Source organism: Oncorhynchus masou, chromosome 12, assembly GCF_036934945.1.
Source record: "Oncorhynchus masou masou isolate Uvic2021 chromosome 12, UVic_Omas_1.1, whole genome shotgun sequence".
Classification (NCBI taxonomy): domain Eukaryota; kingdom Metazoa; phylum Chordata; class Actinopteri; order Salmoniformes; family Salmonidae; genus Oncorhynchus; species Oncorhynchus masou.
In genome coordinates, this window is record NC_088223.1 from 24,517,698 (window position 1) to 24,530,193 (window position 12,496).

A 12,496-nucleotide genomic window follows, 5' to 3' on the forward strand; every position below is an offset into this window, starting at 1 on the left:
CTGTTCAAACCATCCAATCAAATCTCCCCGCCTATCTGTTAAGGCCTTCCCCTCACTTCAAGTGCCAATCACTGTATGTCTCTCTCTATCCTATCTAATCATATTGCTCTGACCTTCTCCAGCAGGTAGTTGTTAATATGGCCGCCGGTGGGGTCCCCGTTGAAGTTGAAGTTGATGTCCATGTACTTGCCGAAGCGGCTGGAGTTGTCGTTGCGGTTGGTCTTGGCGTTACCGAAGGCTTCCAGCACACAGTTTGACTTCAGCAGAACGTTCTTCACACTGTGTAAGAGAGGAGAGGGTGGTCATCATTGATAGTATCAGGTGACAATGTGGCCCAAAGAGTGAGAGGATGGGAAGAGAAAAAGAGAGAGGTGAATTGGAAGTCCTTTCCACCCTTCAATTGTGAATTTGTGTCTATGACATTGAGACTGACACAATATAACCTTGACTCTGGGCTATTGTACTTCTGAGGTTAGGGAGGAAGCCTGATGCATAAGACTAAATGCAACTGAAGCTCCTTTCAGAAACAACACCTGTAACCCAGTCTAAGATGTCGTTATTTATCTGGGAGAGGAGAGCCTCCTGTCCCCCAATACCTTGCTGACCCCTGACATTTGACACTGACTCACCTCTCGACCTCTGCTCTCTGGCTGGGGTTGGTAATAGCTGCGATGTACTGCATGATGTACTTGCTAGCCTCTGTCTTTCCTGCTCCACTCTCACCTGGGACACACAGACCATTAATAACAAAGAAGAAACTCACGTATAGCAGTACATGTACATTACTTGTGTATTTTACCTCAGATACTGGATATATTAGAAGACATACAGTATATTTGTACTTCTATGATGTAAGATCATACATGATAAACTGAAGTGTATTTATGGCATGAATTTTCTTAAAGTAGTTATTGACTGTCAGTCACCAATCACCATGTTTATATTCCTCTTTCTATGACCGTAAAAGTAGCCTGCTACAGGAAACAGGACATTATGAGCTAGTGCAACTAAGAAAAGACCATTGCAGCAACAGTGAAGACCAATAAGCATCCTGGAGGAAGTGAGGAACTGAGAACACTCAGAAACTGTAGACATTGGCCTTTTCTCAATTGGATTAGCTATGTCCTCTCTCCTCCGTCCTCTCTGGCCTTCTTTTAAAAAATATCAAAAGTAATCGAGGAGTGGTGGCAAGGCGAGGGAAATAAGATGAAAATGCGCTGGTATGAAATGAGACTCCCCTTCTTCAATCGCACGTCATCAGGCAAATTACGTTTACAGGGTGGAATCCCCATTTTTTTAATATAAAGTGATAAAAACAAATGTAGCTAGTTGTGCAAGACATTTTATAAATAAAGGGAGAAGTAGCATATCGTTTTTTAAGCATGTGTGCATTATTTTCTCCTTCGAGAAAACAACAGCTGATTCAAAGGGGTTGTGGCAGATTTCAAAACTCTTCTGCGAAGGACTCACAAGTGTAGGACTCGTAGGATACAGTACACTTGTGCTTCCTCACCAAAAGGAGGCTATCGAGGAGAGGAGGACTGTCTTCCATTTGCCGAATTGACACACTCCTCGACCACACTACCGCATATCGGTTTCCGGGTCATGGAGGAGAGAGGACGGAGGACAGACTTTTGCTCAAAGGAGAAAACCTCATAGACAGACAGAGTGGCATGATGGGGTTTGCAACAGGACAGACTGTGAATAGATTAGGGACCCTGCTCAGTTCTACTTCCCTCAGAAAACTATTGATAAAAGGGTGCTACTGTATACGCCAGGAAGCAATACTGTGGCATGAACCATCACATGATGGTGCCCTAAGAAATATTACATACATAAATCAACAAAACTGTCCTCAATGTTATATGAATGCAACAGGACATAGCCAGTTAAAAAAGTATTCATGCACCATGCCTTCTGACCTGACCATGCCTTCTGACCTGAAACCAGCAAGGTGTGAGTCAAAGGACTGTGGTAAACTAGGTAAAAGACGATGGTTGGAGCATGAGATGGAATTAATGAATGAATGAATGAATGAAAGAGTAGGAGACTGGAGTCTGAGACAGACCTGATATGACGATGCAGGTGTCTTTGGCCCGTCTCTTCATAGCCTTGTATGCAGCGTCGGCCACAGCATACAGGTGGGGTGGGTTCTCATACAGCTCCCGGCCGCGGTACGCGTCGATGGCCTCTTTCCCGTAGATGTCCATCTGTTTGTAGGGATTGACTGACACCACCACTTCACCTATGAAGGTGTAGATACGGGCTTTCTCAAACCTGCCAGGCACACAAACAAACACAGAGACAGAGTTGAATTTATTGTGCCTTTTTGAAGTATGGTTGTCTTCATGTCTTCATGTAGCATTTGAGTATACTTGACTTGAAAACTGTCCAAGTATCAATGTCCACAACAGAAACATAATTTTGATATGAAAAAGCAAAATTGTGATAATAACACTGTAACAAGGGGGACCAGAATAATTTGTGTCACAGCAATGCTTATTTATATAGGCTATATATAGCCTACAAATACCCACACCACATTCAACAGTCAGTATCTAAGTCTCCACCCCATCAACACCAGAGAGAGAGAGATGTTTACATAGACATTGGATAACCTATTTTACAGAGAAACACCCTGACATAAAAACGACAACATATTTTTGCACCTAAAGTCAGACCTCTCACCCTCAAGGGAACACGCCCCAAAGGACAGGAAGTGACACAGGTGGGAAGTGAGAACAGGAAGTATGTACAAATTATGGCTCAAGAAGGGTTTCCACTAGAAACCTCAGCCATAAAGTCAGTTTCAACAGCACTATGGTTAAGGTTAGAGTTAGAGTTAGGTTTAATGGGTGGAGTAGCCATAATTACGACTTTGTGGCTGTGATAATTAGTGACAACCCACAAGAGGTGTCACTTCTGTCACCTTGTTTAATCTTCCTGGGTATTGGTTTGACTTGTTGTGGCACCTATTCTGCTGAAATTACACAGAATTGTCTGTTTCTATGTGTAAAAATACAATATGCATGAAGTCATTAATCAACTCTATTTGCTTCTAAACCAAAAATACTGTAAATGTCACAACCTGTGATACAAATATGGGCACAAAGAGTCATTTACAGTTTATATTAGATGTATACTAAGACCAGGAAGTGACAATCACTGATCCTAATAGTATCTTGTTGGGCTATATTACAGGAAAGCTTTATTTTATAAATTCCTATCTAACATCAAGTGGCCCTGAATGTTTCTCCAGACATTGCCATGGGGCAAGTCTGGTCAGGCAGGGCATGATCAAATGAATGGGAGCTTCAGGGAATAAGAAGTTGTTGCATGCATTGCCTAGCTTACCTTCTAGGGCAAAGGCCTGACTAAAACACATGGGCTACATGTGAAACAGGATCCTATTCCCAACTTATTCCCTGTAGTGCACTCATTTTGACCCACTATATAGGAAAGGGAATAGGATGCCATCTCAAACGCACCTGTGGACTATGATGAGAAAAGTGATTTGAAACTAGTGTCCATTTGCTAAGAATCTGTGAGCTGTATTAAATAAGTAATTGACATGTTTGGCCACTGTAAATTCTTGAGTGATATTCTACTCTAACTCCTAGGCGTCCACTGGATTCTAAAGATGTGGTGCTCTGTGGTTTCTCAATACTGTCTCAAGAGAAGGGCATGTCACGACGTTACCAAACTTGAGAGATAAAAGCGAGATGTGCTGTCTGACAAGTGTTGGAATGGAGAGATGCTGAGAAGGGTGAATTTAGCAGCAGATGCAGTCAGTCACACCACACCCAAAATAGAGGAAAAAAAGGTCACCTGATTCACTCAAACGCAACAGAATACGTCACTGAGAAAACCAATCAGAAAGGGTGGGCTTTTACAGGAAAGTAGTTCCCGTTAGTGTGAAGTCAAACAAAACGAGTTTAGACTCAGGTCTTGATCAATGGGTTGATGATGTATTCTTGATTTACAATGCATCTATTTATGTGACCGTTTCTATGGTGATAGCAACTAACTGAACATTACAAGTTCATATCGCAACCACTGAAGGTGGGCGGGAAAGTCAAACCAGAAATGACTCATCCTTCTCCTTTTCCTGTCTCTCTCTCTCGTTCTCTACAAGTCAACTTCTTCACCGTGGCTCTTGTACAAACAAAGAGTTTATAACACTCCTATAAGAGAGGCCCTGAAAAGTTGCCATTGTTGTGAGGCTGACGAGTACACACTCTCTGACAACAGAGCTCTCAGATATCAAGCTGTGACATCACAACCCTACAAGCACACAAACAGACAGTTTGAGATAACAGATACATATACAAGATTTGAGGGCCCACAAAGTCATCAGTAGGTGTCCCCATGACAGATTCATCTCCATCCCTGTGTTACAGACAGCTGCTTCCTCCTCCCCTCTACCTCATCTCTACCAGAGGAGACTCTACAATCAAGACTTACCTTAACTTCAGATTCTCCATAAACTGCTCCATGTTCACCTCATCCAGAAGGACAAAATCCGACTTCCCAAACTCCAGACCCTCCAGCTCCGCCATCCTGACGGACAGACAGATAAACAGAGAGGAAGGAACGAACGAGGACTGAAGAGACAAGAGAGAGAAGTGAAGGCAGGCAGACAAGTGCTGCTGGGGCCCGGTAGCTTGCTGTGGGTGTGGCGTAAGTCTGTTCTTTTGTGGTGTGGTGGATTCTGGGATGGTGTGCTGCTTAGTCAAGTCACTGAGGGCTGTGGTCGGCATGCTGCAGCACGTCATCCTCTCAGTGGTGTGTGTATGTGAGTTTGTGTGTGTGTGTACATGCGTGTGTGTGTGAGAGAGCTGAAGGCACACACTGGTTGAATCAACATTATTACATTGAACCAACATGGAATAGATGTTTAATTGATGTCTGTGGCTAGTGGGAGAGTGAGTGTGTGTGTGTGTTGTGTTTGTAGTGTATATATAGTGTACATAACAGGACAGAGAAGAGCTATCATTAAATACATACAGCACTTCTGCATCCTCCTTTTCCTGCCACAGGCCTCCAGACCTCCTTGTTTCCGTGGGAGATAGACCACAGCGAGTGAACCATTGCAGAAGCTCTCTCAGGCTCTCCCTCTCACTGTCTCTTTCTCTCTTTCTGCCATACTTTGCATGTATCTCCATCTTTCGAGCTCTCTCACTCTCTTTCCTTCTCTGTCTTTTAGCCTCCCTTTGCATGCCTCTTTTTTCTGTTAAGACTTCACATATTTGACAGAAAATACAAACAGAACAGAGACACATAGGCTCTCTCCACTGCCAACCATGTACAGTTAATCCTGTAAATCTGCTGTAAATTTGAGAACAACGTTCCCTTATCTCCTGGGAAGGATCAGGGCATTTCCTGCTTCTGACTCCACAGCAGCATTCATCATCCCCCTGGGGTTTGTCATGAGCTAGACATCAGGCTCATCGTTATCAGACATTAAACCACATCATAATTGAAGGCAAAATATTTCTGTAAAATTTGCGGGATTGACCGATTCCTGTGTAGAAAACCAAGATTTCCACTCTGTTTCAACAGTATGGTATTTCCCAATGCAGGACAGGTAATCTGGCTCCAGACATGAGTCAGAACGTATGAAGAGCAGTCTTGGGGGTGGCATCAGTGTATGAGAGGACAAAGAGCGGTTCAGTCTTTGTCAATATTGCCAAATAATAAAATGTAGTTAACAAACCAAATCTGTTTTCAGACATTTCAGTCAGTGTACTTCTGTCAGCCTCTGAGTCGCAGCCTTAGTCGTTGGTGGTCATCTAACATCTTACATTTGAACTCAGCTATTTGTTTTTCTACGTGTGAACCAACGTTGTTTGGGAAACAGTGTATGATGAGGCAATGGACCTCAACATAAAACCTCATAGCACTCATTGGCTTGGAGTGGTTTTTGCTTCTCTAAAGCTGTGTTTACACAGGCAGCCTCATTCTATTTTTCCACTAACAGTATTTTTTAACAATCAGATTAGCTCTTTTGCCAGTAATTGGGGGGGGGGGGGGGGAACTGAAGTGTCTTGAGTGTACAAAACATTATGACTTAAGACTGACCAGGTGAATCCAGGTGAACCCTACAGTATGATGATCCCTTATTGACGTCACGTATTAAAACCACTTCAATCAGTGTAGATGAAGGGGGGGACAGGTTAAAGATTTTTAAGCCTTGAGACAATTGAGACATGGATTGTGTACGTGTGTCAAGAACTGCAACACTCCAGGAGTCAACATGGGCCAGTATCCCTGTGGAACGCTTTCGACACCTTGCAGTCCATGACGAATTGAAGCTGTTCTGAGGGCAAAAGGGGGAGTTGCAAGTCAATATAAGGAAGGTGTTCTTAATGTTTTTTCATAATATTAAGAACATGCCCCGTTACCTCATAAGTATCATTCCATAGACTGCACTACCACTCACCCCCCCCCCCCCCCTAACCTGCTTATCTCTGATCAGCACTTCCTCTGTCAGTGTGCCTTGTGTTCTGTCATGTTGACTGCGTGGGGCCGCCTCACATCCTGTGTAGAGAGGGGGGGGGGGGGGTGGCTGCGTCAGTGAGCACTTCCTCTCTCATCTGCTTCTGGCTCCATCATCACACAACATGACACTCTTGAGTCCAGAAGTTACACACACAGAATCAGTCTGACAAGAAGCACACAACCAGATACTAATGCAAAAGCATAGAGGCAGACTGATATAGTAACAGAATGAAGTGGAATGTGGAGTCAATGCCAATTCTAAAGAGAGACTATGTTGATTTTAATCTATGTGAAGAATTTCAATTAACACGTTCCATGACAGTTTCCACAAGTGATTGAATGAGATCATCCCAGAATAGGCAAATTGTTCCAAATAATCAACACAGATAGATTATGATTAATCATTAGGCTACATTGAAAGTCTACTCCAGAAACGAATTGCGTTTTCATTTGCATATTTTATACAAAACCTTTCGATAGTGATTTAGTCTCAAACACAATGAAAATAATAACAAATATCACAGCAACAAAAAAGATTTACAAATATAATTTGTCATACTCTTTAACCCTCAATAAATATAAATAAAATCAACCACTTTTATTAACAATAGTAGTTTCAAATCAGACCATAAGAAAGAACATATTAGAATATGTCATAATCAATTTTATGCCCCACATCATGACATATAAGATATTCAAGAAAAAAACAGCTGAAGCCAATTTTATTATAGGAGTCAGAATGTAAACTAGTGACTTGTTATTGCTTTTTCTTTTTTTTCCCTGATAGCACATCCTTCCAACCTGCTTTGTTTGTAGGAATTTTGGGAAGTAATGACTTCTTTTTCATCACTGGCATCTGAGCTCCAGCAGAGGGCCCTACCACATCATCCACCCTTTCTTGCCTCGAGAAGTCCCTCTGTGTTACTCTCTGCTCCTTTACTTTCTCCTGTGAATCAGAGTGACTTCTTCCCCTGTGACTGGGGGTGGATGTATAGGGTACTGGGCTTCCAGCCCTCTGTACAGTCCTTCCATGCCTAGAGTCACCCTGGTACTTTGGGGGGGAGTAATCTGGTACAGCAGCAGACACAGGGGCAGGGTCCCATGGGATGGCGGCATCCTTCCTTTTGGGCAGACTCGTTAGAGAACTGCTTCTCCTGTCCCTTGAGCCCCTGTCCAGTGCCCTCCCTGTTCGCCCGGCTGGTGGAAGTTCTAGGGGTTTTCCCAAGAGAATCTGCATCATGTCATAACTGTCCCTGGAAGGCCCAACAAGGCGGAGAATATCTCCGACCTGATTGACGAGGACAGTAGGATAAACACTATTAAACTTCTGAATCCGTTTACTAATTCTAACCTTCCCGTTGTGATCGATTGTTCCCAGTGGGATTTCTTGGGTGCGTAGTGTTGAGTTGAGTGTAGTGAGATAGTCTTGCAGCTTTTCCATAGCAGTCTTTGGGTTCTTCCCCTCGAGGCTAACAGAACTGATATCGGAACATTCACTAGGCTGCACATTCATTTGAATGTTGTTGCTTCCAAGAATTGTATCAATGTCTTTTTTCCTGACGCACTGGGCATATCGGAGCACATCTGCGTCCGTTAGGAAGGAGACCACACTGCGAGACCTGCTGGGAGATGGGTTTCTCCTGTGGGTCACATTGGCCCCATACCCTGGTGCCAGAAGACTGGGAGATATGTTGTCACTCCGGGGGCTGGAGAGGCTACAAGGTGACCCTGAGTCCCGTGAATAGTTGGTAGGGGAAGAAGACTGCAGGACATGTGCAAACTGCTCTCCATTGACTGAAATAGGACTCCTGCTCCCAGCATACATAGGACTCATGTTCCCAGCATGCATTGCAGTGCCATTGGTCTGGTGCAACCTGGTGGAGTCTTTGTAGGTCCCAGAGGCATGGCCACTGAAGCTAGGTGGGGAAGGGTTGTATTGGGGCTGGTTGTCTTGGTGTAGGAGCTGCTGCAGTTGGGCCTTCACTGCTCTGAGCTTCAGAAAGGAGCCCTGGACACGCAGCTGACCATGTTGAAGCTTGTTCACCTTAAAGCCATGGATGTCTAGGAGTCGCCGCACCTCTCTGTCATTGGGGAACATTCTCACATCCAGAGTTGCCTTGACTGGCATGTCCACCTGTGATACACATAAAAATAAAACAACACAAGATAAACATTAGGATTTAATTACACTTGAACAATATGACAATATGATATGTAATACAAGGGACGGGGCTTTTCCCTACCTCAGGCCTGTCAACTATTCTGACTTTGAGACAAAATTGTTGTTGGTCCACCTCCAACACATGGGTCAACCGGGAAACATGGGCAGCCACTGCAAAAGAGAGAGGGTAGGTTAAAGAAATTATCAAGTATTTGTGGTGGTTTTATGTATCAATAAATTCAGGGGGAAAGAGTAGCCTACTTTAACACCTACTAATATTGTGACATATATTCACTGCATCCATTTTTGTCCCTGATCCCCTTCATGTCTAGTTCAGCCACTGAATATATGTAAGTTACCCCGCCATCAGTTACAGTAGACCGCCTACCTTCTGGTTCCTCAAATATGACAAAGGCCTGTCCCGGGCTATCAGATGGAAACAGCACTCTCTGCACCTCTCCTCCCCCGTTCCGTGGTCGCAGGAAGTGTATAGTGAGCTTGTCAACCATTCTATCAGAGGCAAAGATATTGGGGACGCCAAGAACCTCCACGACTATACCATCCATTGTGAAGTTCTGTCAACACTGGAGAAAGAGATGAGCAACGTGACCGAAGTTGAAACCACATCATGCAAGTAGTGGAGACTATAAAGGCCATGTAAGGTGAAAAACTGAAGCTTACTGAAAGTAAGCATTTTAACAGTACGAAATATTCCATTCAACGCAATATATTCTTACATTAGATGAACTGTTTCAGGATATGTCAGTTAACGAATAAGTTCTCCCAATCAATGTTATTTGCTTGGCAATGTTGTTTTAATTGCTGTCAAAGTTTCACACTCGTTTTCCACCAGTTTTTCCTCTAAGAAAACACATAGCAAAGATACTGACGCAAGTTGAGCATTTTACAGAACGTCTTGTGTTTTCCTTTTCCTAAAAATGGTGCAATTCGAACCTAAACTTACCTAGTATCTAGTGTAGTCGTTCGTTCAAAACAAAGGTCGTCACTATGCATTTCGAGAAAACCGAAAGTGAAAGGTGTGCATATTTCTCACGATAGCCACTATGGGGCGCTGCTTGACTACATAAGATATGTCTTCTACTCACAGGGGTTCTGTGGTGTACTGAACCCTTTGTAATAATACATTGTCAAACAAATTCTCTCATTGTTGGAATCATGTCAATGCAATGTAATGCACTCAAGGCTGTTTAAAATATAAACCGAGACCAATAACTATCGTAATATCTGTTTCAAATGGCATAATGATACAGTATATCCAGCTTTGTTGAAGAGACTGCAGGTATGCCTATATCAACCATCTGAGGGCAAGGTGTACATTGGTCTACTCAAGGTTCATCTTCTAACATACCTTCAGCACATTGAGCGGTGACAAGACAATAAATGGTTTATAACAACTGTATTTGTATTCACATTTCGTTTTTTTTATTTTTTTTATTTCAGTACAAGAATGTAGGGGTTGGTGTCTTGGACCCAAATGTAAATTATGGGGTTATCCAAGAAGCTGAACTTCCCATATCAGCCAACAAGGAAGTTCAATTGAATGGGACAAGATTGGATGAGAGTATCCAAGATCCATGTTTGTTCGGCTGGATTCCATCTTGCTTGAAAAGATCCTGTCGATTCCAAATCAAATCAAAATTGTCAAAGGCTGGTGACCCCTGATTAAATGAGGCATACTAGTGCATTAGTTGGCTAGTTCATATGCACCATTTGAATTAAATTGTATTTACAAAGCCCTTTTTACATCAAATGTTGTCATGTGGTTTTAGGGTATAAGTGCCTTGCTCACAAGCACAACAGTTCAAACCAGCAAATCGAGATTCAAACCAGCAACCCTCTGGTGGTAGGTCCATTTCTCTAACCTCTAGGCTACCTCCCAAACTCCTGGGAAGGATATCTGTCCAAGACTAAATTAAGAAGCCCAAATTATACCAAGTCAAAGACAGTCCTGTTTTAGGGGTTTTAAACAAATAGTGATTTGATACAATCCTATTATAGTCTTCAATGATACATGTTAAGTGTAAGCATGTCTGAGGTTTAGCTAACTTTGCCTTGAAACACTGCAGGGCCTCAAACCATCCCAGTTCAGAGCCACGACAGACCAAGCCTTGCGGAACAGCTTGCGTGTTACTGATATTATATTGTTTTACCAGATAATGAAAAGCAAGAGAAGCCTACGGTAATATAATTATTTAAACATTCTGAGGCTTTAAAAAAAATGTCCTTTTCAGTTATGCTATCAAGTCAACAATGTAGCCCCACAATTAGATGTTTTTTTACTGATTACTATTTGGTTTCATTTGACCATTAACAAGTTTGAGGTCCTAGGATTGACTTAACTAATTCTTAGGTCAAAAGCGAGAAAGTTTATATACACTGCTCAAAAAAATAAAGGGAACACTAAAATAACACATCCTAGATCTGAATGAATGAAATTTTCTTATTAAATACTTTTTTCTTTACATAGTTAAATGTGCTGACAACAAAATCACACAAAAACTATCAATGGAAATCAAATTTATCAACCCATGGAGGTCTGGATTTGGAGTCACACTCAAAATTAAAGTGGAAAGCCATACTACAGGCTGATCCAACTTTGATGTAATGTCCTTAAAACAAGTCAAAATGAGGCTCAGTAGTGTGTGTGGCCTCCACGTGCCTGTATGACCTCCCTACAATGCCTGGGAATGCTCCTGATGAGGTGGAGGATGGTCTCCTGAGGGATCTCCTCCCAGACCTGGACTAAAGCATCCGCCAACTCCTGGAAAGTCTGTGGTGCAACATGGCGTTGGTGGATGGAGCGTCCCAGATGTGCTTGGATTCAGGTCTGGGGAACGGGCGGGCCAGTCCATAGCATCAATGCCTTCCTCTTGCAGGAACTGCTGACACACTCCAGCCACATGAGGTCTAGCATTGTCTTGCATTAGGAGGAACCCAGGGCCAACACTACGCTGACAAACACAGTAAACTTTCTTGCCACAGCTCGCATTGATGTGAAATCCTGGATGAGCTGCACTACCTAAATCAAATCAAATCAAATTGCCTGAGCCACTTGTGTGGGTTGTAGACTCCGTCTCATGCTACCACTAGAGTGAAAGCACCGCCAGCATTCAAAAGTGACCAAAACATCAGCCAGGAAGCATAGGAACTGAGAAGTGGTCTGTGGTCACCACCTGCAGAACCACTCCTTTATTGGGGTGTCTTTATTTGTCTATTCCATTTGCACAACAGCATGTGAAATTTATTGTCAATCAGTGTTGCTTCCTAAGTGGACAGTTTGATTTCACAGAGTGTGATTGACTTGGAGTTACATTGTGTTGTTTAAGTGTTCCCTTTATTTTTTTGAGCAGTGTATTTAGAAAGATAGAATCCTATTAGAGTCTTTAATGATACAATATCACTAGAAAATCTACAGTTGAAGTAGGAAGTTTACATACACTTAGGATGGAGTCATTAAAACTAGTTTTTCAACAACTCCACAAATTTCTTGTTAACAAACTATAGTTTTGGCAAGTAGGTTAGGACATCTACTTTGTGCATGACACAAGTCATTTTTCCAACAATTGTTTACAGACAGATTATTTCACTTATAATTCACTGTATTACAATTTCAGTGGGTCAGGAGTTTACATAAAATAAGTTGACTGTGCCTTTAAACAGCTTGGAAAATTCCAGAAAATTATGTAATGGCTTTAGACGCTTCTGATAGGCTAATTTACATAATTTGTGTCAATTCGAGGTGTACCTGTTGATGTATTTCAAGGACTACCTTCAAAGTCAGTGCCTCTTTGCTTGACATCATGGAAAACTCAA

At 42.5% G+C, this 12,496-nt stretch overlaps 2 protein-coding genes across 2 annotated transcripts in view; both read right to left on the bottom strand.

Annotated features, from left to right (window-relative positions):
- The window catches only part of LOC135549735 (unconventional myosin-Ig-like), an 87,098-nt gene extending 82,413 nt beyond the window's left edge, over positions 1–4,685 (bottom strand). The window contains exons 1-4 of the mRNA XM_064979989.1: positions 4,465–4,685; positions 2,069–2,277; positions 630–723; positions 114–279 (exon numbers count right to left, since the gene is read on the bottom strand). Coding sequence (XP_064836061.1) covers positions 114–279; positions 630–723; positions 2,069–2,277; positions 4,465–4,559 — 564 coding nt within the window. The 5' untranslated portion in view covers positions 4,560–4,685. The remainder of the gene's footprint in view (positions 1–113; positions 280–629; positions 724–2,068; positions 2,278–4,464) is intronic.
- A 2,080-nt stretch (positions 4,686–6,765) lies between these two features.
- LOC135549736 (uncharacterized) lies at positions 6,766–9,228 on the bottom strand. The gene is made up of 3 exons (XM_064979990.1): positions 9,051–9,228; positions 8,745–8,833; positions 6,766–8,635 (listed from the first exon to the last, which is right to left on the bottom strand). The coding sequence occupies exons 1-3, from the start codon at positions 9,226–9,228 to the stop codon at positions 7,259–7,261; spliced, it is 1,644 nt and encodes a 547-aa protein (XP_064836062.1). The 3' UTR covers positions 6,766–7,258.
- Positions 9,229–12,496: the final 3,268 nt, after the last annotated feature.

Excerpts from the sequence above, each read along its gene's own strand:
- LOC135549736 (XM_064979990.1), bottom strand. The coding sequence starts at position 9,228 with ATGGATGGTATAGTCGTGGAGGTTCTTGGCGTCCCCAATATCTTTGCC. Across the intron at positions 8,834-9,050 it reads CATATTTGAGGAACCAGAAG|TGGCTGCCCATGTTTCCCGG; the intron begins GTAGGCGGTCTA and ends TCTCTTTTGCAG. Across the intron at positions 8,636-8,744 it reads GAATAGTTGACAGGCCTGAG|GTGGACATGCCAGTCAAGGC; the intron begins GTAGGGAAAAGC and ends TGTGTATCACAG.